The 27,956-nt window shown below is 41.9% G+C and overlaps 1 protein-coding gene across 1 annotated transcript in view; it reads right to left on the bottom strand.

Moving 5' to 3' along the window:
* Positions 1-23,395, bottom strand: part of LOC308397126 (NACHT, LRR and PYD domains-containing protein 3-like) — a 76,702-nt gene extending 53,307 nt beyond the window's left edge. Inside the window, exon 1 of the mRNA XM_080882853.1 lies at positions 22,368-23,395. Coding sequence (XP_080738979.1) covers positions 22,368-22,408 — 41 coding nt within the window. The 5' untranslated portion in view covers positions 22,409-23,395. The remainder of the gene's footprint in view (positions 1-22,367) is intronic.
* Between the last annotated feature and the right edge of the window lie 4,561 nt (positions 23,396-27,956).

Genomic DNA, 27,956 nt, shown 5'->3' with positions numbered 1-27,956 from the left:
GAGAGTTGAGGCTCAGGTGTGAAATGTATAGTTTTCAGGGTTTTTATCGGTTTTCCATGTTATTTTGTTATCGTTTTTATCGTTGACTTGGTTTTCCTGGGTCTTTTCACGTGTGTTATGAATAAATCTTTTTTTCGGTACCGGCACTAGTTTTATTTTGTTGTATTTATCCGCGACACCTTAAAGGCCGGCCCGTGAAAATATTGTCGGGCATAAACTGGTCCGTGGAGCAAAAAAGGTCGGAGGCCGCTGCTCTTAATTGTTGTGACACGTGTTCGAAATGCAGAGAGGTGCGCTCGATTTGCCACACGGAGCAGCGCGAGAGTAAAGCACGAGGGAGGGGCTAATAATCGGCTCAGTCATTTTTAATGATCGTTGAAAGCCCAGATCGTAATCGAGATTAAAATTCGATTAATTGAGCAGCCCTACCTGGATGTTAAACTTAATTGTTACACCTGGTAAAGCAGCAACGCTGATGATTTTATTAAAGATGAAAGAATTTAGACCATTTTTAACTCTTTGTGTTCGTTTGACTTTGGTACCTGAAGCTGTCGGAGTTTTGGACCCAGATTACTCCGTGAAGCTCCTCCCTACGGCAGCCGTAATGCTCTGACGATCCATCAAGCAGTGCTGCTTACCAAAGTTGTACTAAAACATTTTTAACAGATTTCTGCAGCCAAAATCGGTTCGAGGTCAGTAAGCACAACCAGAATTCATACATAAGGCACACTCTCGATTTTTGAGGAAATTAAAGGATTTTAAGTGTGGAAAATATGTTATACAGAAGAATATATCGTGATATGGATTTGAGGCCATATCGCCCAGCCCTAAACAACAGGTTATTAAACACATCAGTTTGATCCACAGATCAGATCATACATCAGGTTTACTTCATGTAAAATAAACGTCTCACTCTATGAGCTCCATCAGTCTGTGTACCTCCTCATTGTCATTTCTGAGCAGAGTTTACCTGCACACTTCCTCATGTCTGACAGTGTCACAGTGTGTGTGTGTGCCAACATTAACCAGCTTATCATCAGCTCCTTGTGCTTCATGAATAACTCAGACTGACAGAGTGATGAACAGAGCACAGAGGGAGGCTCTGCTCTGGTCCATCAAGCAGGATTCACATAGTAACATGTTTTTCCTTTGAACACTTCATTGTGTTTAACTTGAAACAGATTAAAAAGTGTTCGATTGTGCACTTCACACAGTCCTGAGTCACAGAGGCTTAAATGTGTTTGATTCTGAGAGGCTTTACTCCTGCATCAACATCAAGTATATGTAGGATTTAAACCGCAGTGAAAACATCCTTAAATATTGATGGTGTGTGAGAGAGTCTGTATTTACTTCTGATTATCTCTGTTTGCAGTGACCCTGAACTGAGCTGGAGCAGCTTCATGTTGTTTTGACGTCACTCAGTAAAACCTGAATGTCGGCTTCTGAAGAACAAACTGGTTTCATCTGTTTCCAGTTAAAGGGACGATCATTGTTCCACCAGTGATGATGGATCCAAAGTTTCATTCAGATCGTTTTAAACTGTTTATCAAAGACAAATGTTTGAGTGCAGAGTTACTGACTGATAACCAGAGTGGATTCAGCCAATCATCAAATCATCTCATTGGTTTTATTTTATGTAAATACAAACGTCTCACTTCCTGATCTGCTCATAAAGTTCCTAAAGACAAACTGTTAAAGGAGGAAACAGAGCAAACTTACAGCTTCTTCACACACCAACAACAAGCTGCACAGCTGCACACTAAACACAGACACACAGGTGATTCCTGGAAGGAGGCGGGGCTTCACCTGAAGCAGGACAGGTGGAGACTTGATAGGAATTTTCCCCGTACAGGGAGGAGGCTGATCTTCAGATGAGTTCCTGTTAAATCTGACGAAACAAAGTTAAAAGTGGACTCAGTCTTGTCTGATTTCACTCTGTTTTTCACTGAGCAGGTTTAAGTTTTATTAATGAAAATCAGCAGAGCTTGGTACTGATGGAAGACCCTCCTCTAATCGTTGTCATTCAGAGTGATCCAACCTGTTTGTGAATGCAGCTCACAGACTCTCCGCATTTCCACACGACTTAAATGGTAAATGGCCTGCATTTGTATAGCGCTTTACTCTACATTCAGTCATCCACCCATTCACACACACATTCACACACTGGTGATGGCAGCTACATTGTAGCCACGGCTGCCCTGGGGCGCACTGACAGAGGCGAGGCTGCCGGACACTGGCGCCACCGGGCGAGTCCCTTCATGCATCGTTGACCAACGTGGACGTGGTGGAGTAACAGTTGTGGAGAATGCAACAGCTGAGGTTTGAGAAAAGGAGCTAATAGCCAAGGTCAGCGGCTCTCCTACTTCCTCATAAGGAAACTTCTCAGGTGGATGTCTTTCTCTGTCAGAGCGCCTCCACCTTACTGGCTGTGGTGCAGTGAGATCTGAGTCAGTCTTGGTAGGAGTCAAGTCAGGTTCATCAATCACAACATGGTCTGAAGACCAAGCACCTGAGTGAACATAGTCAACACGACTTGTGCCAAAGACTTCAGGTGTGTCAGGTTGGTGGGTTTGCCAACCAGGTAAGGACATTTCTGGTATAACAGTGTCAGAGAAGTTCTGACGTGCACTGTTGGGCTTCCTGTTAGACTCTCTTGGTAAACCTCAGAGTCTGACGTCTACAAACCAACTGTCCTTTGACATTTTTAGATGTGGGGTCAAAAGCAGAGCTGATCGAGGATTTCAGTGATGGCTCCAAATATCTAACCTGCACTTTTACATAGCAGCTGCTCCGTCTGTCAGTAATTTAAAAACTTTTAATGAGCTGCTGTTTCTCACTGACCGTCAGCTGTAGCTGAGCAGGATATCATTGCATTTGAATCCACCTCGCTCTCTTTAACCCGAGTTCCTTCTGATTGGTTTCTTGGTCCTACAAAGAGAGTCTGCTGCCTGAGGGCCCCACCTCCTCCTCCACCTACTGCTGTGGACATTTACAAAACGTCAATCCAAGAAAAATTGTCTGGTTTGTAATAGATAGTCATTTTTTATTAGAGTCTACAGCAGGAACCAACCTGAACCTTGTTATGAGCTGAATCAGTGCTGGACTGTAGAAATGCTGTTTCAGTGGCTGCTGCAGGAACCAACATGGAAACGTGTTCAGCAGCTTTCCAGCTCTAATATAGGAAACACAAGATCAGAGTTTGGACACACTGGAACCAAACAGTTTTGTCTCGGACTTTTATTTCAAAACAACAACTGGTTGTCTTCATTTTCAGTTCTGATGAGCTCACGTTTAAGATCATCAGTTTAAAGAACCATAAGGCCGTGGATCCTTAAGGGTTTTATGGTTTGAGTTTACAGTGAGAGGTGTTGATAATGATGTTGGCTGTTTTCAAGTTGAACAATCTTCCAGGGAAGTTTAAACTAGAAAAACGAGTCACTGCCTGCAGCAGAGTTTCAGTTTGCAGCATTCCTGATCTTTATGCAGCAGCAACAACATGTTGTTAACAGAGCTGTGTAAAGACTGACTCACCTCACCAGGCTCTCTTTCATTCACAGCATACACAACATTTACTTCATTACAAGCTGTGCTGCTCAAGTTACTGGAAATAAGTACTCAGTTACTAAGTAATCCCATGTCTTTACTGATTACTTATTTTCAAAAGTATTTGGTTACTTTACTCTTTAAAAAAACACGACTTGAATACGTAATAAAGTAGAAAGTAGACGTTTCAGCCCGAGACTTTTTCTGCATAATCCATCATATAGAAATGAATCAAATTAAAAAGCCTTTCTTTTAATTGTTTTATTGTTTTTAATCTTTTTATTTTATGCATCAAGAAAAGATTAAATTATATTATAACTGTTTTTGACTTGATGAAATGTGTTTAACATTTAAACCTATTTCCTGTATATTCCAGCACATGACATAAAATAATGTTTTGTGTTTCCACTCCCGAGTGGGGCGGGTGGAGGTCTGCCCACAGCGGTCATGTCAGTGGGAGGATCCGGGGGTTTCTCTGTCAATGTCACGTTCCCATGGCAGCGTGCTTGCTCAGATCTGAAGTGTTATGGTCCTGGGTGGGTGGCCCAGTGTTTTTTGAGTTTTGGTTCCTTCTCATGGTTCCTTAGTTTTTTAGTGTTTCCTGAGTTCTAGTTTTAGGGTTTGTTATGTGGCTTCCTTCTGCATTTCCTGTTTTATTGTGAAGGTCTGTGTCTTATGCCAGAGTGTTCAGTTTGCGTTTCCCCTGTCTCGTCTTGTCAATCAGAATCGGCCGTGCCTCCCTCCTGTGTGTAGTTTCCCCTCTGTGTATTTATAGTGTGTGTTGTCTCGTGTTCGTCGCTGGTTCGTCTGTGTCGTCTCCTTCATGTCTCCCTGCATATCTTTCTAAGGTAATGTTTGTCGCGCTGTTGCACACACAGCACGCTCGTTTGTTTCAGTTCGTCAGTTGCAACAAGACAGCTTACCAACGTGTACGTAATAAGCTAATACTCCTGGGTGCTACACACTACAGTGTGCGCTGTACACCTACTTACTGGTTGTGTCGCATCAGTCTGTGTCTCTGAGTTAACTTGTGTTTCTCCTACAGCTCCGGACCGCTAAAAATGCGCGTGCTCTTTGTGAGCTCGTTCCCGGCTCGTAACCAGCGCGTTCTGCCGTCAAGGGCGATCATTGGTTAAATGTGATCATGTGACTGATGCAAGCCAGATCCTTTTATTTAGCAAAACTGTGATTAATAGTTAAATATTATTGTTGAGGGGCACAGACAGGACTCCGCACACACACACATAAAAAAATAAATAAAAAAAATTTAAAAGTTGCCTCAACAAAAGGGCACTTTGGGCACTCATCAGGAAAGGGGCGGGTGCTCAAGCCCCTCTAGCCCCCCCCTCTGCACGTCCCTGAACTGGAGGACACTCAGGACTTACACAGGCTAATGATAATGATCAGGGTTCATATGCCTTTTTCAGGGTCAAATTCAAGCACTTCTTAAGCACTTTCAAGGTCCCTTTTCAAACTTTTCCAGCACATCCCTCCCTCACCGCCAAAAAGAAATAAATAAGTCTTCTCATCAGATATTGATGCTTCTTTCCTGTGTGACAGAAAATAGGAGACAGATGTTTGTTTGTTTTTTAAGTTAATTCCCAATAAAGCTGTTTTACTGCTAACTACATTGCTGTCTGTATTATTGCTGAAGTCCTAAACGATCACCTTTAAAGTAGAGCTGGGCGATATGAGATTTTTTCATATCACGATATGTTTTTTTCATTTCAGGCGATAACGATATCTATCACGATATAAGCCAAATAACTATATTTGTAAGATTTAAATGTGCCGTTGCTCACAAGTAAAATGTGAAATAATCAGCAGCTTGTTTTGATTTAAATATTTATTTCCCATAATAAGTTCAACAGGGTAGATGTACTTAAGGAACATGAGACTTTTTCAGATAAATAAAGGCAAATATTGCAAACTACACAAAAGGCAGCCGCTAAAGCGTTTAAGTTTCAAAATAGAACAAACGAAACAGACTAAATTGTCAATTCCACTTAGAAACAAAATATTAATTCTAAAAATAAATCTTAGTTTGTTTTACAGAAGAACAGACAAAACTGACTAACTTTTGTCAATATCAAATAAACTGAGAACTAAAAGGAAATTCTCAATCTCTCCTTGTTGTATAGCTGAGCTTTTCAAACAGTTTTAACAGTTACTTTAGTCTGACAAAAGCCGAATGACGAATTAGCGCTTCCAGTCAGAGACTGAGGCTACGTCCACACGTACACGGGTATTTTTGAAAACGGAGATTTTCCGTTTCCGTTTTAAAAAATAATCCCGTCCACACATAAAGGCAGAAATGAAGGAAAACGCTGCTATGAACATGCCAAAGCAGCAGGTGGCGCTAGATTCCTAACCGTGCAGAAATGTTGGCCAATCAGAAGTCTAGAAGCCTCGGTGGGAAAAAGTAAACAAAGCTGGGGCATAGAAGCAGAACCGAGTCGTATGTGTGGAGGGACAGTAACTGTGTGTACATGTAAGCATTTAAACACTGCAGAGAGTAGAATTAACAGTATTGTAGAAATTCATTTCACCGAAACAATAACGTGGCGCACAGTGTGACGCATGCACCAGTTTATTGTATTTCCAGACTTGCTTTCGGCACATTTACAGTGCACGCTACTCTGTTTTTTGTCAGACTTATAGCCGAAATACCTTCACACTACGGAGCTTCTATGGCTCTTCCGTTCAACAATCTCTCCGGCATTGGAACCATCATCTGTTTTCTCTTCGGTCACGCTCGGTTGATTTTTCTAGCCGGCACACTCATTTCCTCCATTACCCGCTGGCTGCTTCCCAAACAAACACACGTGCGGCTACTTAATTTGGATTGGCTGACCTTTTTTTTTTTTTTTTTTTTTAAGAGGACAAGAGCGGCGAGGTCTATCGCAATAGTTTAATTTTTCTATCGAGAAAAAGTTATATCGCGATACATATCATTATCGTTCTATCGCCCAGCTCTACCTAGAAACCAGGTCAATGTGTCTGTAGGTTCAGTCATCCAGGTCATGTGATCTAAGGAGCTTGGAGAGAAAAGAGACGTCTTTAAGTTTCTGGAAGACGTTTCATCAGAGAAGCTTCTTCAGCTCTAAAACCAAACGGTGGAGAGTCCCAGATATTTAAACCTGAGAGGAAAAGAGACGCTCACCATTGATCATGTGATGAGTCACATGATCAATAGTGGGCCAACAATATAACAACAATGTAAACACTTATTTCAAGGAGGAAACTGAGAGCCTTTGCACCAGGAGCACAAACATCAGCTCCAGCAATGATCCACTGATGTGTTTTTATTCCATGTATGAATGTTGTTATTGACAGAGATGACGTTTGTGTGTCAGTGATGCAGTGACTGTTGTTGTTACCTGTACAGGCTGGTTAGACTCTATGAAACAGATCATACAGATCTCTGCATGTTAGAAGAGACTATTAAAGGTCATGAATGAGACAAAGGCAGGGAGGCGTCCTTTACAGCTAAACAGCAGAGTGAGAGAACAGCCAGCACCTCTACATTTATCACATTATACAGCACATGTATGATACTGACAGGGATGAGAAGAATTTAGTGATTCTGATCCCATCATTGATATTACTTATTGATTCTCAGTAGCTCTGCTCTGACAGTCACCACCATCACTGAGCAGCATATCAAAGACATTTGTGCACATTAACTGCATGTTGTGGCTCAAATGTTTGTGCATGTTGGAGGCATTTCCTCTTTGTTGTGATCAGTGTTGGTCATTACTCAAAACAGTCATTATTACACATATTACACAGAACACTTTAATTAAAAGTAATGGAGTACGTTACTTCATTACTCCTCATAACATTACTTTGATGTTACTGTGTGAAATGAACAAATGAGCATGTAACAACATAAAGCTGAGGTACAGCCCCACACACCAACACAGATCCTGATGAGGTCACGTGATGTTTCTCTGAGTGTTTATGAACACAAATCAAAGATGAAACAGCACAAAGACACTTCAAAGTGATTCTACTGTAGAAACATGAACAGGTAGAAACCTGCAGCCTGACTGCTCATCACTTTGTTACCTGTTCAAGTTCAGCAGCAGCAGCTCACTTTATCACGGTGCTGGTCTGGGGTCAGTGTTTACTCAGCTTTAACTAGTGATGTGACGTTCTGTATCGAGGCTTCGAAGCGTGTGTCGAGTAATGGAGGGGGCGTTTCCGCGAAGCGCGTATCGAGGCTTGCTTCATTTATGGGAGGAGCTGAAAATGATGACGTCCGAAGCCTCGCTGCCCGGCTGTACCACGTGTCTGGTTCAGGAAGCGGTTCGAACTTTGCCGCGAGCTATGACAGCGATATAAACCCCTCAGACAAAATGTGGGCGTTTGATGGAGAGTTGCGGTTAGTGAGAGTTAGAGACAGTTTAGAAAAAAAAAATCGCCTACGACCTGCCACAGTGGAGAAACTGTTTCTTTTTAACAAAAACCAATGATGTGTCCCCTAAACACTAATCACTGTCCTTGCCTCAATGTTACAAAAGCACAACCACTGTCCACACCTCACCTCACAGTATATGATCATTTCCATTTTAGGCATTTCCAAATAATCATGTTCCATACTGCCAGTATAAATATACACAGTACACTGCATCACTACAATATACATGTTTTACACACTCCTTTTGTTGTTGACATTTACAGGCTGTGTGCAAAAAGGCCACACTCTTCAAATTCATGCCAACTAATATTTTTACGTCCAGTAGGTGTCCTACTAGAGCAAATGAAGCTTCAAGAAGCTTCGCGTTGGGGTGAACCAATTGGATGAAAAGCTTCAGTGCTTCATGAGGCTTCATCTGCCCATCACTAGCTTTAACCTCACTCTGGGTTCTTGGCTAGCCTAGCTTTAGCTTAGTGTTAGCATGCTGTGTGCTAGCTCAGCGTCAGAGCTCTGCAGGTGTCTCGTGTGTAAATATTAATCACAGTGACAGTAAAGGAGGTAAAGGGCTGTGACGTCATCACGTACGCTGCGTCCTCTGTGGGCTCTGAGTGAACTCAAAGTACAAACTACAAGTACACAAACACGAACGTAGCTCAGAGTGGCGGACACACTCGGCCTCGTTGGTCCAGCTGTGAGTCCGTTACCGTGAACTATGGAGCGGCAGATTTGTGCTGAACTAAGCTGCACACAGCTGATGTTAGCCAGGAAACATTACACACTGACTTTAATGGAGAGACCGGAAATACAAACACACACAGTTTGTTGTGTGAAGAAATCAAACACGAGCTGAACAAACAGTAAAGTTCCTAAAGACAAACTGTTAAAGGAGGAAACAAAGCAAACTTACAGTTTCTTCACACACCAACAACAAGCTCCACTCCACACCTGGACACTAAACACGGACACACAGGTGAGCTGCTTCCTGGAAGGAGGCGGGACTCCACCTGAAACTCAGCACAGGTGGGAGGGGCTCAGCTCTGTGTGTGCTGATGTGTTAACTTTAAAAATATGCCGTCTGACTGCTCAGACTGAGTCAGAGTAAAGTTCACATGCTGACGTGTGGAGACATGAAACCTTGTTGTAGCTGCAGGTGTGAACACACTGATCCCAGATCAGCTCTGCTGTATTTGTAACATGAACATTTCTGCTGCAAAGCTTCAAATGTTCAGCATGTTTCTCTGTTTCCAGTCTATAGATCCAGTCACACTTTCTACCTTCACCTGTGCAGTAAAGACTGAGAGCAGAGCTGAAAGCAAGCGTCCAATCAGTGAGCAGCATCAACACCTGAGCTTCATTCAGACTCTGTTATTGAAGATGTTGTTGGTACAAAGTTCATCTGCTGCTCACATGAATCCATGAAAGATTTATTTCACTGAATGTTTCTTCAAAGCTCATTTCAACCTGTTGAAGTCATGAATGAAAGTGCAGACTGAGAGTGGATCACATGATGTTTGAGGTGTGTCATGTGACATGTTCAGTATTGTCACACATGTCTAGATTGTCCCTGATATCATAACTGCTCAAACACTGATGATTATATTTGAAGAATTATTCCTGATGGCAGCAAAGTTTGAATGGAGCTCTCTGTCTGTGCTGATTTGTCGCCCTCTGGAGGTCAAAGCACAAACTGCATGATGTCACTGTAACCACCACAGTGACAGGAAGTGTTTTTATGACTGAAACACTGAAATGATGCTAACGGCTGTCGTTAGGCTCACTGACAGCAGTGCTGATGTGTTCATGTCAAACACTGGCTCAGGTCAGACTCCTTCATCCTTCTCCAGCGTGAGGCCGCCCTCAGACCCACAGGAGCTCTGACCTTTGACCTCCTGACCCTAACCATTTTAGTCTTGTTGCATCTTTAAATGCAAATCCATCCAAACTGTAGCCGAGCAAAAGAAGCTGGAAGCTGTTCTATGAATGATGTTCATCCCAGAGTTTCTGTTAAACGCTGCTGCTGTGCTACATTTGTCATTTCCTGCTTTCACTACCATCCATGTCAAAGTGCTGAACTCATCTGATCACTTTAATGCAGTAAAGCAGGAGCTGTAAGTCTGACATTTATTTACTGTCATTACAAACACACACAGCTGGATTAGCATTCAGACAAAGGGCTGAAAAAAAATCAGCATTTGATTATTATTATTATATATCCTGTTTATGTGGATGCACTTTTCTATCTGTCAGTGCTGAAAGCAGACGTCACTGATCACATGACTCTGAGGGATGTTTCCAGCACTTTGCTGAATCTGAGCCATGAAGATTTAAGGCTCAGCTCTGAAGGCAAAGCAGGTCTGAGCCTGTGTTAGCAAGCTGTACCTAATAAAGTGGCAGCAAGGACTCAGTCAGTAATGATCAGAGCCAGCAGGGGGCAGCACAGAGAGGTGAGGAGCTGTCAGAGAAGCAGGCTCACATCAGACTGGCCATATTCCATCATCTATACCTGAAATAATCATCAAACACACGCAGAGCAGAAACATGTGGAAACATCTGGAGCTCAGTCTCAGTTTGATCCCTCAGAGGTTTACCTCAGTCCTGCTCCTCTACTTCCTGTTTACAGCGCACATCATGCTGTGTACTGAGGGTCATGTGGTCAAATTGCTCGCTCTCTGTTACTCTGACAGAGAGCGAGCACAGTTATCCTAATGTGTGACATCACTTCTAACCACAGAGCATTCAGCTTTCACAGCAGCCAACATCCTGTCACACTGAGCATGTGCAAACACAGCAGCCAACATCCTGTCACACTGAGCATGTGCAAACACAGCAGCCAACATCCTGTCACACTGAGCATGTGCAAACACAGCAGCCAACATCCTGTCACACTGAGCATGTGCAAACAGAGCAGCCAACATCCTGTCACACTGAGCATGTGCAAATAGAGCAGCCAACATCCTGTCACACTGAGCATGTGCAAACAGAGCAGCCAACATCCTGTCACACTGAGCATGTGCAAGCACAGCAGCCAACATCCTGTCACACTGAGCATGTGCAAACACAGCAGCCACCATCCTGTCACACTGAGCATGTGCAAACACAGCAGCCAACATCCTGTCACACTGAGCATGTGCAAACACAGCAGCCACCATCCTGTCACACTGAGCATGTGCAAACACAGCAGCCACCATCCTGTCACACTGAGCATGTGCAAACACAGCAGCCAACATCCTGTCACACTGAGCATGTGCAAACACAGCAGCCAACATCCTGTCACACTGAGCATGTGCAAACACAGCAGCCAACATCCTGTCACACTGAGCATGTGCAAACACAGCAGCCAACATCCTGTCACACTGAGCATGTGCAAACACAGCAGCCAACATCCTGTCACACTGAGCATGTGCAAACAGAGCAGCCAACATCCTGTCAAACTGAGCATGTGCAAGCACAGCAGCCAACATCCTGTCACACTGAGCATGTGCAAACAGAGCAGCCAACATCCTGTCACACTGAGCATGTGCAAATAGAGCAGCCAACATCCTGTCACACTGAGCATGTGCAAACACAGCAGCCAACATCCTTTAATGATAGAACAAAATTCAGACATCAAAGTTTCTCACATTACAGAATCAGATGAACAGACATGAAGGGATAATTGTGGTTTTATGCACAGAGTCAGAATCAGAGTCAGAGGTGTTCCTCGTGATGTTTGGTGATGGAAACAGTCTCATCGACGTTTCCATCACCAAACTAGAGAAACTAGTAGCTGCACGCAGCAGAGTTTAGCACAGCTGATCTCTGTGACGCATCAACAGGAACAACATGTTGTTAAACAGGACTGTATAAAGACTCAGAGTCTGACTCACACCTGAACAATGAGGCTGTGCAGCATCGTCCTGTCACACCTGCTAAACCACTCGTATCAGTTTGAGCCCGAACAGTAACACGGTCACATGACCGACGAGGCCAACGCGCCCAGACGAACGTCTTCCTCGTGGAACTAACTTGTTCCTGTTATCAGATTTGTGAGCAGCAGCTGAAACTGCCACACGAATAAATGTTCTTCAAACTGTTTGATTCCAGCCAATCAATAATCTATAATCATGAGGATTCAAACACAAGAGCTGAACGTGTGGTTACATTGTAACCTTGGTTCTCTGAGTGAGAGACTCTCTCCCCTCTGTCACATATGGAACAGAGGGGAGAGAGAGTGTCGGTGTGATGGAGGACATCAGGTCCAAACATCACAGAAACAAACAAACTGTTAAAGGAGGAAACAAAGCAAACTTACAGTTTCTTCACACAGAGACACCAACAACAAGCTCCACTGTCCCACTCTGATCCCGTCTCCTCCTCTTTTATTCTTGCTCTGAGCTCTTTTTGGGTGTGTGTTTCTGTCTCCACCCACAGGAATGCATTGATACACTGTTGATAACGACTCGAGAGCAGACGTGTGACAGAAAGCAGAAAAATAACCTAAACAGCTAAATAACGTAAAATAATCAGAATATTTATTAATATGTTTAATTTCTCTTTAAAAACTTTTCTGCTCCTCAAATCCTTTGTTTAAGTTCAATCTAAGGAAAGAAAAGCGTCTTCTTTAAGTTTCTCAAAGAAGTCCACGATCTGTAGGCTCATGGAGACACTGTGTGCTCACAGCTAAAGGCTGCAGTCAGCTGTGTCAGAGCGTCCAATGATCCTTTAATAAACACTCAGAGCTCCATGTTGATGAAGCTGTCATGTGTGAGCTTGTGAGGCTCCTTTAAACTGGCTCTGCTCTGTCAGATGCTCACCTCTTCTTCACTGTCTCATCAATCTGCTGCACTCTTCATCTCCTCCTCTCTCTCTCTGCTGTCCTGTTTAAAAAAACAAACAAATCAGCGTTAGCCAATCAAACTCTGTGCAGATGCTGCAGCTACAGCTGATATGTCATTCAGCTGTTCATCAATCAGCTTCTGCTGCTGTTTATTCGGCTCTTACTCTGAACACGTGCAGATCTAGATTTCTTGGGGTGTCAAAATCAAAGCGTTTGTTTTTTCAAACACATGTGCAGGTGTTACACATGGTTTTCATAAAGTAGCAGCCAGTTGAGGAGGATGACTCTGAGGATGATGAGGTAACTTTTACAAACATGAGAAACCTCATAGATGGGAGCCAGGAATCATAAAACTAAAATCAGTTGGCGTTATCATCACACCTAACGCGTTATTTACGAACACGTTAGTCCCAACACTGATTGTTACAGGATACAGCAGCAGGGAAAAGTTCTGGACTGTCACGATTGGTCAGAATTAGCCCAACAAAATATAACCAATTTTACCTTTTTCTAAAGACAGAAAACACATCTAGTCCTTTTTTCTTTTACATATATTTTTTTAATTAATCAACAATAAAGCTCAACGCTACACCAGCTTCTAGCTTTGATTGACACAAAACTTAAAAATCAGCCTAATTCTGAGGACTCACTGCATGACACTCACAGTCTTTGTCATTGTTGATTCTTAGCTCACAAACAGTTCTTATGAGGACTAACTAGTGCTGACAGTTTAGCTCTTCATAAAGTTACAGGAGGATAAAATAAACATGAGATCGTTGAAATAATCCTGTCTGATCACACGTGTGGACAATAAACGCTGTAACACAAACTGAACAGTAATGTAACGACACTCATCTCTCACGTCTGCACTAAACTAAAACGTCACTACTTCCACATCTAGTTTGTTTTAATGGAGGCGGAGTCTCCCTGCCCAGTGCGCGCTCAGGATAATTAACTTGTCACAACACAGGAAGTGAGCGCATGTAAATCAGAAAATCAGGTCTAGAAACGCAGTGAGGGAAATGAAGTGAAAGATCTTCGTTTTAACTGACAGGTTTCACTGACACTCAGAGACCTGCAACAACATGAAAACACATCACTGTAACACTCAAAACTGCAATCATATGAAATCATAACTGAAGGACTGTGATGATGTTGTGTTATGGAGCGTCTGCTGAGTCCAACCTCTAAGAATTACGAGTCTGGACTTTAATGATTAATGATTCAAAATTCAGACATCAAAGTTTCTCACGTTACAGAATCAGATGAACAGACATGAAGGGATATTTGTGGTTTTATGCACAGAGTCAGAATCAGACTCAGAGGTGTTCCTCGTGATGTTTGGTGATGGAAACAGTCTCATCGACGTTTCCATCACCAAACTAGAGAAACTAGTAGCTGCACGCAGCAGAGTTTAGCACAGCTGATCTCTGTGACACATCAACAGGAACAACATGTTGTTAAACAGGACTGTATAAAGACTCAGAGTCTGACTCACACCTGAACAATGAGGCTGTGCAGCATCGTCCTGTCACACCTGCTAAACCACTCGTATCAGTTTGAGCCCGAACAGTAACACGGTCACATGACCGACGAGGCCAACGCGCCCAGACGAACGTCTTCCTCGTGGAACTAACTTGTTCCTGTTATCAGATTTGTGAGCAGCAGCTGAAACTACCACACGAATAAATGTTCTTCAAACTGTTTGATTCCAGCCAATCAATAATCTATAATCATGAGGATTCAAACACAAGAGCTGAACGTGTGGTTACATTGTAACCTTGGTTCTCTGAGTGAGAGACTCTCTCCCCTCTGTCACATATGGAACAGAGGGGAGAGAGAGTGTCGGTGTGATGGAGAACATCAGGTCCAAACATCACAGAAACAAACAAACTGTTAAAGGAGGAAACAAAGCAAACTTACAGTTTCTTCACACAGAGACACCAACAACAAGCTCCACTGTCCCACTCTGATCCTGTCTCCTCCTCTTTTATTCTTGCTCTGAGCTCTTTTTGGGTGTGTGTTTCTGTCTCCACCCACAGGAATGCATTGATACACTGTTGATAACGACACGAGAGCAGACGTGTGACAGAAAGCAGAAAAATAACCTAAACAGCTAAATAACGTAAAATAATCAGAATATTTATTAATATGTTTAATTTCTCTTTAAAAACTTTTCTGCTCCTCAAATCCTTTAAGTTCAATCTAAGGAAAGAAAAGCGTCTTCTTTAAGTTTCTCAAAGAAGTCCACGATCTGTAGGCTCATGGAAATTCATTTTCTTGTTCTTTGAGCAGAAACACCAGAGTGTAGAGCAGGAAAACGATCCCAGCAGGACGTCTCTGTTGGGGAAATATCCCAGTTATTCCCCTGAGCCTGGTTAGTGAACTGAGTCAGAGCTGTTCATCGATCCTACAGGTACTAACATACAAACACGATCAGCAGCTTCTCTCATATGGAGAACACACTTCAACATCTGCAGCAAATCCTGTGTTTTATGTTGATGTGACCAACATCTTGTGTTGAGTCTTTGAAGATGAGGAGCCAAACACAGACAGTGGATCCAGAAGGACTGTTTATTCAGGGCTTTAATACGACTGAACTGATGCTTCACATCCTGTTTAGAGACGATCGACCAACACAGGCTCAGTCCTCACTCATCACACGGACTTCAGTCACACTGGGATCAACAGAGGAGACTGTTCACCATCACAGTTCAGCAACAATAATCAGAGCTTTTCTCTCTTGGTGAGGATCACATGTTCTGACACACAAAATATCTTCTGCTTTAACTCGTCTCTCTTTTTTAGTTTGGTTGTCGTGTTTTTTACTCTTTGTTCCTGTCAGTGTCAAATATGAGAGCAAACTGTTTTATGCAGGAGCCAAACCAACACCAAGCTGACCAAGAGAACCTATAACACCACCAGAATTTATTATCCACACTTTACTGACAGATTTATGTGCAAGTAAAGCTGTTTTTTTTTTAATTATGTTCACTGCGTTCAGCCAAGGAAGCATTCGTTCTTAAAAGTTCACGAAACGAGTAAATCCAGTTCAGCAGAGTTCCAGTTTGTAGCACAGCTGATCTCTGTGACGCATCAACAGTAACAGCAGGGGTGAGCGATAGAAACGATATACGATAGAAACATTATAAATTTCAAATAGCTTCAAATACCTCGGAGTTCACATCACGCAGGACCTGTCATGGTCCTGTCACATCAACACCGTGGTGAAAAAGGCCCGTCAGCGTCTCTACCACCTCAGACGCTTGAGAGACTTCCAACTGCCCTCCAAGGTGCTCAGGAACTTTTACTCCTGCACCATAGAGAGCATCCTGACGGGAAACATCTTAACCTGGTTCGGGAACAGCACCATGCAGGACAGACGAGCTCTACAGAGGGTTGTGCGGTCAGCTGAGCGCACCATCCGCTCCGAGCTCCCTGACCTGCACTCAATCTACAGCAGGCGGTGCTGGACCAAGGCCAGGAAGATCGTGAAGGACCTCAGCCATCCCAACAACAGACTGTTCTCTCTGCTGAGGTCAGGAAAGCGATTCCGCTCCCTGAAGACCAACACAGAGAGACTGAGGAGGAGCTTCTTCCCGCAGGCGATACGGTCTCTCAATCACACCACCACACAGTCCTGACCCACACATATGGTTCTTACACACACTGGACATTCTGGACATTGTTTTCACTTCATCACTTAAATCACTGCTGCTGTTATTGTGTATATATTTATTTATACTTCTTGTGTATTTTGTTCATACATTCTTATATAGTTCTATATTGTGTATTTTGTTGTACAGTTATTTTATTTTCAATTTAATTTATATATTTTATCTTATTCTTTCCCAGTGTGTTGTACAGTTATTTCATTTTTAACCTTAATTTATATTTTATTCCTTCCTAGTTAAATTTACCCTTTTTAATTTTTCATATTTATTTCCTATCTTATTCATAGCCTTTTCCTTTTTTGTTTTCTTTAGGTCACGAGCAGTTGTCCAAGCATTTCACTACATATCGTACTGTGTATGACTGTGTACGTGACAAATAAAATTTGAATTTGAATTTGAATTTGGCCAAAGATAGAGATTGTGACTATACCACATGTTGATGATGTCATCAAGCTGCGCCTGTTTTGGTCGAAAGCATCGCAGCAGCTACAACAATTATCATCTGCAATTATGGCGGGCGACAGTCATAACAAAGAGATGAAGCACTATTGAAATATGGGGAAAGCCAAAAAGTTGGCGTTCATCCTCCAGCTTCACTGTGCTAATGTTATGCTAACATAGCTGTGTCGCTAGCAGTCATGTAGCACAACATTATATACCAGGTAGTCCAACTTCAGTAACCCTGCAAACGTCACTGCTGTTTAGTCTTCATTTATGTTGGAAGTGATAGCAGAGCTGTACGTTTGAATTAGTTTCAAAAATCTCTCAGTCAGAACATGCTATGAAATGTTTAGGTGGAAACTAGCGAGCTAACTTCCTGTTAACTTCTAACTCCGTTAAATTGAATAAATTCTGTTTTCATGGATGCCTGGATGTAGGGCTGCTCGATTATGGCAAAAATGATAATCACGGTTATTTTCATTGAAATTGAGATCTCGATTATTTGACAATATTTATTTAACAATAACAATGTGTTGAATAATGACTTTAAAGGTTGTCAAAAAATAATATTAAATAGTGTGCAAATACTGATAACAGTGCAAATGTTTGCAATATAAAAAAATAAATGAAAAATGTAAACATCTATGTTTAGTGAACTTTGCAGTGTTGCTCTGTGGTGCAGCTACACTGTAGCAAAGTTTACACACTGTGTCTACTTGATCCACGTCTGACTGAACCCATAATGTTTCCAAACCACTGAAGTTTTTTTACCTCTTTTCAACCAACAGCAGTCACTCTCCTCTCCAAATAACTTCTGTTTAGCTTTCCAAGCTTCCCTCGGGTCCTCTTAATCAGCGGTCCCCAACCCCCGGGCCTCGGACCGGTCCCGGTCGGTGAGTCGTTTGGTACCGGGCCGCGAGAGTTGAGGCTCAGGTGTGAAATGTATAGTTTTCAGGGTTTTTATCGGTTTTCCATGTTATTTTGTTATCGTTTTTATCGTTGACTCGGTTTTCCTGGGTCTTTTCACGTGTGTTATGAATAAATTTTCTTTTTTTCGGTACCGGCACTAGTTTTATTTTGTTGTATTTATCCGCGACACCTTAAAGGCCGGCCCGTGAAAATATTGTCGGGCATAAACTGGTCCGTGGAGCAAAAAAGGTTGGAGGCCGCTGCTCTTAATTGTTGTGACACGTGTTCGAAATGCAGAGAGGTGCGCTCGATTTGCCACACGGAGCAGCGCGAGAGTAAAGCACGAGGGAGGGGCTAATAATCGGCTCAGTCATTTTTAATGATCGTTGAAAGCCCAGATCGTAATCGAGATTAAAATTCGATTAATTGAGCAGCCCTACCTGGATGTTAAACTTAATTGTTACACCTGGTAAAGCAGCAACGCTGATGATTTAATTAAAGATGAAAGAATTTAGACCATTTTTAACTCTTAGTGTTCGTTTGACTTTGGGACCTGAAGCTGTCGGAGTTTTGGACCCAGATTACTCCGTGAAGCTCCTCCCTACAGCAGCCGTAATGCTCTGACGATCCATCAAGCAGTGCTGCTTACCAAAGTTGTACTAAAACATTTTTAACAGATTTCTGCAGCCAAAATCGGTTCGAGGTCAGTAAGCACAACCAGAATTCATACATAAGGCACACTCTCGATTTTTGAGGAAATTAAAGGATTTTAAGTGTGGAAAATATGTTATACAGAAGAATATATCGTGATATGGATTTGAGGCCATATCGCCCAGCCCTAAACAACAGGTTATTAAACACATCAGTTTGATCCACAGATCAGATCATACATCAGGTTTACTTCATGTAAAATAAACGTCTCACTCTATGAGCTCCATCAGTCTGTGTACCTCCTCATTGTCATTTCTGAGCAGAGTTTACCTGCACACTTCCTCATGTCTGACAGTGTCACAGTGTGTGTGTGTGCCAACATTAACCAGCTTATCATCAGCTCCTTGTGCTTCATGAATAACTCAGACTGACAGAGTGATGAACAGAGCACAGAGGGAGGCTCTGCTCTGGTCCATCAAGCAGGATTCACATAGTAACATGTTTTTCCTTTGAACACTTCATTGTGTTTAACTTGAAACAGATTAAAAAGTGTTCGATTGTGCACTTCACACAGTCCTGAGTCACAGAGGCTTAAATGTGTTTGATTCTGAGAGGCTTTACTCCTGCATCAACATCAAGTATATGTAGGATTTAAACCGCAGTGAAAACATCCTTAAATATTGATGGTGTGTGAGAGAGTCTGTATTTACTTCTGATTATCTCTGTTTGCAGTGACCCTGAACTGAGCTGGAGCAGCTTCATGTTGTTTTGACGTCACTCAGTAAAACCTGAATGTCGGCTTCTGAAGAACAAACTGGTTTCATCTGTTTCCAGTTAAAGGGACGATCATTGTTCCACCAGTGATGTTGGATCCAAAGTTTCATTCAGATCGTTTTAAACTGTTTATCAAAGACAAATGTTTGAGTGCAGAGTTACTGACTGATAACCAGAGTGGATTCAGCCAATCATCAAATCATCTCATTGGTTTTATTTTATGTAAATACAAACGTCTCACTTCCTGATCTGCTCATAAAGTTCCTAAAGACAAACTGTTAAAGGAGGAAACAGAGCAAACTTACAGCTTCTTCACACACCAACAACAAGCTGCACAGCTGCACACTAAACACAGACACACAGGTGATTCCTGGAAGGAGGCGGGGCTTCACCTGAAGCAGGACAGGTGGAGACTTGATAGGAATTTTCCCCGTACAGGGAGGAGGCTGATCTTCAGATGAGTTCCTGTTAAATCTGACGAAACAAAGTTAAAAGTGGACTCAGTCTTGTCTGATTTCACTCTGTTTTTCTCTGAGCAGGTTTAAGTTTTATTAATGAAAATCAGCAGAGCTTGGTACTGATGGAAGACCCTCCTCTAATCGTTGTCATTCAGAGTGATCCAACCTGTTTGTGAATGCAGCTCACAGACTCTCCGCATTTCCACACGACTTAACAGACTGATGGTGTTTTTCCTTCAAACAAACTTTACTGAGAACACTCAGTGACACTCATGGACGCTCCAACAGAGTGAAGATGGTGATCAGGATGAAGAAGACTTTAGAGAGTTCTCAGAGCTGCTGAGCTTCTCACAGTGGAGACTCAAAGTCAGGACTTTAACCTTTTTAAGCATCTGTATTAAAGCAGATATAATATTAAACAGTGCTGTCATATACAGGCTCACCTCCAGGAATAAACATGCAGACACATAAACTTGTGTTCATGCTGACATTAAATAGGAACATACAAAATGATTTTATCAACTCTTACAGTTCAGATCAGGCAGAGTGGAGCTGGTTATAAAGACCAGTCAAACCTAAGATAAGATCATGAGAGGTGGAAACAAAATCCCCAAATGACTCGTTTGTATTTTAATGTCACAATAACTCGTGTGTTGCTCACCTAAAGTATAGAAAATGAAAAAATCAATTGAGTTTAATGTCATCAAATTAATGTTGCAGTTCATTTTCACTGCAGTGAGATAAAAAGGTTTAGTATCTACGTGTTAGCTGGTGTTTGTTTGCTTACAGCTGTTCAGTTTTTAATGTTTGTCAACATCTACAAAGATTTTAGTTTTCTATTATAATCATGTAAAATACTATTCTCACCGAGAAAAAGCAACGATTGAATGTCACAGCTCAAAGTCTGACTTTTCCTACTAAAATAAAACGTGTGAGTGATACGTGTCAGGCACGCTGTCCACAGGGTTCATACACCTTTTTCAGGGTGAAATTCAAGTACTTTTTAAGCACTTTCAAGGTCCTTTTTCAAGCTTTTTTGTTCATCTCCCTTAAATAAACAGGCAGCCTGTAAGTATGAAATATTCATATACAAACACACATAAATGTGTGTACTGTCGCAGTGGCTGATTGTGCCCCACAGGCCTCAGTGTGAGCTTGAAGACATTTATAATCTTTAAGTAGTTTGATGTGTCGGTGCTGATGATAAACAGTTTGAATGAAACTTTGGTAGCACAGAAACAAGAGGCTATTCTTTGTGACCATATGGATCGGTCACATTACCGTTATTTCACCCAAAGCCACCAAGTTAATACTCAAAGAAGCTGCAGCTGTACACACGAATATAAACAGTACTTGGTGACACCTTTGCTTTTAGCCTCTAACCCTCTGGGGTCCAGGCTGTAATTGGCTGTTTCTGACTACTTTTGATTTGTTCTCTAGATTTCACCTTTAAAACTGTTATTTTCTCATTTTGACAAACTGTAAATATGTAAATATTGTGCTTAAAACATGAGTAGAAAGTGATATTTTTGACTGTAAAAACCAGAAGCATGTTTAACAAATCATTTTCGTAACTTGAAATGCAAATAGAAATTGTGCATTTTTAAAAAATATGCACAAGTTTTGCAAACAACAAAGTTATTTGGTACTGTTGAGCTAAAAATGCAGCCGAGGCTCAGACGTTTTTCATATAACCATTTCAAACTATGTACAGAACAATCAGCTGTTCTGCATCAAAGAAGAAGACACACGAATGATTTATGCAACTCCAAAAAATAGTTTGTGTCACTGTGACACAGAGGAGAACAGCACAGGGATAAACCTGCAGGTCTGACAGCAGCTGTGTCAGCGTTTACACTGCAACCTGCCTTTGGTGGCTTTAAGGCAGCAACTGTGGCGTTCACTAGTAGAACTGACACACAAAACAACAACTACACACTAACTACACAAGACAACACACTAACCTGAGACTCCAAACACGGTAAACGTCACAAACCTCTCACCTATCAAATCTCTCTCTCTCTCTCTCTCTCTCTCTCTTCCCAAACAACCACATGCCACATGTTGCCATATCATTTTTTGATTGGTCCATTTTTCCACCAATAGGGAAGGAGTGTTTTTTCTTTTTTCACTCACAATCAAAGCGTGTTTGCTAGCGCTCTCCTTAGAAAACGCCGTTTTTACCGTTTCTTCCCGGAGGAAACGCCAGTTTTATTCAGAAAAAACATCAGTTTTACGAGGCCTATCAACACGATTTAAAAGCTGGTACATAGTTTGAAGTCCGCACGTTCGACCCAAGTTGAAATGGAGACTCTGGGTCCGTCGACCCCAGAGGGTTAATCAGAAAGCCTAAGTTAGCTAGTTATGGTAAATGGTCTGTATTTGTATAGCGCTTTACTCTACACAATCATCCACCTATTCACACACACATTCACACACTGATAGTTATGTATCGGGCTAATGTTTAAAGTTTTCACTTGAGTAAATTAACTCATATCACTGCTAAGTGATGTTAGCTATGTTCACAGCATATTCCATAACAGCGCTGCCATACTGCATCACACTCAGTGCATTTCGATCATTGCTCCAGCGAGTTTGATAGCAACATAATAATCATAATTTTTTAAAAATAGCGTGTGTAACATACACATACTGGAAAATTATTTACTAGCACTCACCTATCATGACTGGAGAGCGCAAACTCCGCCATTTGTTCCATCAAACACTCATTAAAACAGCGACCTACAGGTATGTTAGCGCACTCATCCCCGACTGTCCGACGGAGGGGCGGGGTCACACGTTGAAACAGACGCAAGGCAGCCAGGCGGGGAAATTTTGCTTTTACATTTTGCGACTCATTTTATTTTTATATCTGACAAGAAAAGTATTCAACCAGATAGTTATTTGTGGTGAATGAAATACAGTTACACTTTTAAGCACCACATCTGAAATTCAAGCACTTTTCAAACCTTGAAAAGACAACATTCAAGGATTTTCACGGATTTCAAGCACCCGTATGAACCCTGTGTCCGTCTCAGCTGAGTACATCAGTTTTGTTAAGTGCTATAAATAAATAAATAGATCAAATAAAGTAGCAACATCCTGAGATCTCGGTGTTAGAAAAACTGAATCCTTTTAGAGGTGAATCGTTGCATCTACAGCCTCCAAGGAAACCGGTGACTTCACTTGTAATTAAGCACATATTTCAATCAACTGATGGTTCCTGTATCACATCTGTACAAAATGCAATAAAAGTCTAATTTTGCTGTGGTCTTTGTCTCCACATATCTTACATCTGTGCAGTTCTTATTGGCCATAACAAAATACATTTGAGTGCAAAGGAACCATGGAAAGTGTCTCACATGGTGTGTTAGCTGAAACTAACAACACAAGTTAGCCCAGGGAGCACATGTGGATACGCTAGCATCCATTCACAGGCTAACACAGCTAAGAAATCATTAGCAGCTTCTACAATCACATTTCCAACAAAACGTCGTATCCTGACTGGTTTTAGAAGTCAGACACCGGACTGTGAACCACAATTCAATTTGCAAATAAACGAGATTCACCAGGATCTTCTTCACAGAATAAACTCTGTGGTTCAACACGTTACTGGACAGAAACTTTGACAACAGCTTTGTGCATCTACAAAACAAAATCAGTGCCTCGTTTCATGGAGCTAAAGAAACACAGGCTCTATATACAGAGAAACTCACCCTGCTCCATGCAGACAGATGCAGTGAAACCATGAGCAGCACTACGGTGCATTCACGGTACATGGGGAAACTCACTGCTCTACAAAAAGTAACATTTAAAATAAAATAACCAGAGATTACACTCTCCCTCTCTAAACAGCATGAGTCCCTTCATGCATCGTTGACCAACGTGGACGTGGTGGAGTAACAGTTGTGGAGAATGCAACAGCTGAGGTTTGAGAAAAGGAGCTAATAGCCAAGGTCAGCGGCTCTCCTACTTCCTCATAAGGAAACTTCTCAGGTGGATGTCTTTCTCTGTCAGAGCGCCTCCACCTTACTGGCTGTGGTGCAGTGAGATCTGAGTCAGTCTTGGTAGGAGTCAAGTCAGGTTCATCAATCACAACATGGTCTGAAGACCAAGCACCTGAGTGAACATAGTCAACACGACTTGTGCCAAAGACTTCAGGTGTGTCAGGTTGGTGGGTTTGCCAACCAGGTAAGGACATTTCTGGTATAACAGTGTCAGAGAAGTTCTGACGTGCACTGTTGGGCTTCCTGTTAGACTCTCTTGGTAAACCTCAGAGCCTGACGTCTACAAACCAACTGTCCTTTGACATTTTTAGATGTGGGGTCAAAAGCAGAGCTGATCGAGGATTTCAGTGATGGCTCCAAATATCTAACCTGCACTTTTACATAGCAGCTGCTCCGTCTGTCAGTAATTTAAAAACTTTTAATGAGCTGCTGTTTCTCACTGACCGTCAGCTGTAGCTGAGCAGGATATCATTGCATTTGAATCCTCCTCGCTCTCTTTAACCCGAGTTCCTTCTGATTGGTTTCTTGGTTCTACAAAGAGAGTCTGCTGCCTGAGGGCCCCACCTCCTCCTCCACCTACTGCTGTGGACATTTACAAAACGTCAATCCAAGAAAAATTGTCTGGTTTGTAATAGATAGTCATTTTTTATTAGAGTCTACAGCAGGAACCAACCTGAACCTTGTTATGAGCTGAATCAGTGCTGGACTGTAGAAATGCTGTTTCAGTGGCTGCTGCAGGAACTAACATGGAAACGTGTTCAGCAGCTTTCCAGCTCTAATATAGGAAACACAAGATCAGAGTTTGGACACACTGGAACCAAACAGTTTTGTCTCGGACTTTTATTTCAGCATCATCGTTTGGGTTGAATTAAAACCTTTCAGCAACGCTAACCAGACTTTACGAGGTAAACGTGTATCTCCAAGAATGTCTTGCTAAGAGTCGCGTGTTCTGGGAAACAACACACAAATCAGTGGCATCAATAAGGTTGTGTTTCATGTAATACTCTAGACTTTACTGTGAGACCATCACTAACATGCAGACGTCACAAAGTTGTTCACGGATCACATTAATCCAGAGTCACAGACATGCAGAGACACTTCCAGGTATAACATATATAATCCACACAGTCAGTCACAGCTGAGCTCTTTACTGAAGTCAGCATCAGCTCTCTGCTCGCTCTCACATCATATTCATGACAATCAGACGTGTTTCAATGATGCTGCTGTTTTCAGCCAAGCACACAGTCTCCATGGAAGTTTAAACTGGAAACACTGGTAACTGCAGCAGAGTTTCATTTGGAGCAGACCTGATCTTTGTGACGCATCAACATGTCAACACAGTATTTAACAGAACTGCAGTTTGCATCAGATCATACATCAGACTGACCACGTTTGTAATTTCATCAAACCTGCCATTAACATATTCAACAGTACTTACACGATCTTAAACATGTTTTCTTTTTAAAATGTTTGCATATTTATTAAATATAAACTGTGCAGTATTTCATTGATGGAGGCCAAGAAAACACAGTTACAGGAGAAATGTATTTAAGCTTGAAATGTAGCTGCACTCAGTAGAATTGAGCCAACTGGTTGTCTTCATTTTCAGTTCTGATGAGCTCACATGTTTAAGATCATCGGTTTAAAAAACCATAAGGCCGTGGATCCTTAAGGGTTTTATGGTTTGAGTTTACAGTGAGAGGTGTTGATAATGATGTTGGCTGTTTTCAAGTTGAACAATCTTCCAGGGAAGTTTAAACTAGAAAAACGAGTCACTGCCTGCAGCAGAGTTTCAGTTTGCAGCATTCCTGATCTTTGTGCAGCAGCAACAACATGTTGTTAACAGAGCTGTGTAAAGACTGACTCACCTCACCAGGCTCTCTTTCATTCACAGCATACACAACATTTACTTCATTACAAGCTGTGCTGCTCAAGTTACTGGAAATAAGCACTCAGTTACTAAGTAATCCCATGTCTTTACTGATTACTTATTTTCAAAAGTATTTGGTTACTTTACTCTTTAAAAAAACACGACTTGAATACGTAATAAAGTAGAAAGTAGACGTTTCAGCCCGAGACTTTTTCTGCATAATCCATCATATAGAAATGAATCAAATTAAAAAGCCTTTCTTTTAATTGTTTTATTGTTTTTAATCTTTTTATTTTATGCATCAAGAAAAGATTAAATTATATTATAGCTGTTTTTGACTTGATGAAATGTGTTTAACATTTAAACCTATTTCCTGTATATTCCAGCACATGACATAAAATAATGTTTTGTGTTTCCACTCCCGAGTGGGGCGGGTGGAGGTCTGCCCACAGCGGTCATGTCAGGGGGAGGATCCGGGGGTTTCTCTGTCAATGTCACGTTCCCATGGCAGCGTGCTTGCTCAGATCTGAAGTGTTATGGTCCTGGGTGGGTGGCCCAGTGTTTTTTGAGTTTTGGTTTCTTCTCATGGTTCCTTAGTTTTTTAGTGTTTCCTGAGTTCTAGTTTTAGGGTTTGTTATGTGGCTTCCTTCTGCATTTCCTGTTTTATTGTGAAGGTCTGTGTCTTATGCCAGAGTGTTCAGTTTGCGTTTCCCCTGTCTCGTCTTGTCAATCAGAATCGGCCGTGCCTCCCTCCTGTGTGTAGTTTCCCCTCTGTGTATTTATAGTGTGTGTTGTCTCGTGTTCGTCGCTGGTTCGTCTGTGTCGTCTCCTTCATGTCTCCCTGCATATCTTTCTAAGGATTTCAGGTTTGAGGTTAGTTTTGTTTAGTGATGGGTAGATGAGGCTTCGTGAAGCGTTTCAGCACATTCCCCAAACTGTACCGATACTGTGTCGACACAGTGTTGCTGTTTTGCTCCATACTGACACCTGCTGGACTTTAAATATCATTGCAGGCAACTTACTTGAGACTCAACAGACACCTAGTCATACTTGTTTACACTGTAAGGTACAGTGGAACCCCGACTTACCAAATTAATTCGTTTCCGAAGGTCTTTCGTAAGTCGAACATTTTCGTAAGTCGAAGCACCCATTGCGCGTTTTGAGTGAGGCGATGCTGAATGATAGGCTATAGGCTAACAACAATACTCTAACTAGAACAACAATACATCAGTGGAACAGCGATGCGCAAGTACGGAAGCCAAGGGGTTGTCTCCGAAAACATTAGAGCACTTTTGCAAACATGTGATGTCTTCAGGGGCGGATCTAGAAGGGTGGCATGCATGTGCCACCCTAAAATGATCCCTTGCCACCCCAAGTGCCACCCCAGTTTTGCATTTGACAGTGTTGTTTATTAAAATAAGATCGCATTAACAGTTTGAGCGTAGTTACAGGCAGCAGTGATATATACACATATATAGTATATATATATATATATATAGTATATATATATATAGTATATATATATATATATAGTATATATATATATATATATATATATATATAGTATTATATATATATAGCATATACACTGGGTGAATGTGCAGTAGTAGCAGCAAGCAGGTGAATTCTGTACATTAATATGAATAGACGTCTGACTATTTTACAGGATAGACAATATAAACATATTTGAAATTAAAGGAATTGAAATGTACATTGTGCCTGGGTTTAGAGTGTCTGGAAGAGTCCTGTCTCAGTCAGTTATAGATGATGTGAGAGGGCGGGTGTGTGTGTTTAGGGCACGGATGGCTTGGGGATAGAAGCTCCTCTTGAGTCTCTCTGTCCTTGCCCGGATGATGCTGAACCTTCTACCAGATTGCAGGAGTTGGAACAGTTTGTTGCCAGGATGGGACGGGTCCTTCAGTATCTGCTCTAGTCCGGCATCTCCTGGTGTAGGTGTCCTGAAGCGGGGGGAGAGCAATCCTGCAGCAGCGTTCTGCTGTACGGATCACTCTCTGGAGAGCTTTTTGGTCCTTCACACAGCTGTTCCCGAACCACGATGTCATGTTCTGTGTGAGGATGCTCTCCACAGCGCCTGTATAGAAAATCCTGAGGATCTTTGGAGAGACCCTGAACTTCCTCAGTTGTCGTAGGTGATACAGGCGCTGCCTAGCCTTTTTGGTCTGGACCTGAATGTGTCAGGTCTGAGGAGATGTGGACACCAAGATACTTGAAGGACTGCACCCTCTCCACTGGAGCTCCATTGATGATAATGGGCTTGTAGTCTCTGTGCGATGTGAATTATATTATATGTGAATGATATAATGTTAAATTACTATTAAGCAAATGGCTGACTAAGTATTGTAGACTTTAGTTTACTGCAGCCATGTTTC

Source organism: Rhamphochromis sp. 'chilingali' (genome assembly GCF_963969265.1).
Source record: "Rhamphochromis sp. 'chilingali' genome assembly, chromosome: 1".
Lineage (NCBI taxonomy): Eukaryota > Metazoa > Chordata > Actinopteri > Cichliformes > Cichlidae > Rhamphochromis > Rhamphochromis sp. 'chilingali'.
Note: the sequence above shows the minus strand (reverse complement) of the source record. Positions and strands in the feature narration are given on the sequence as shown.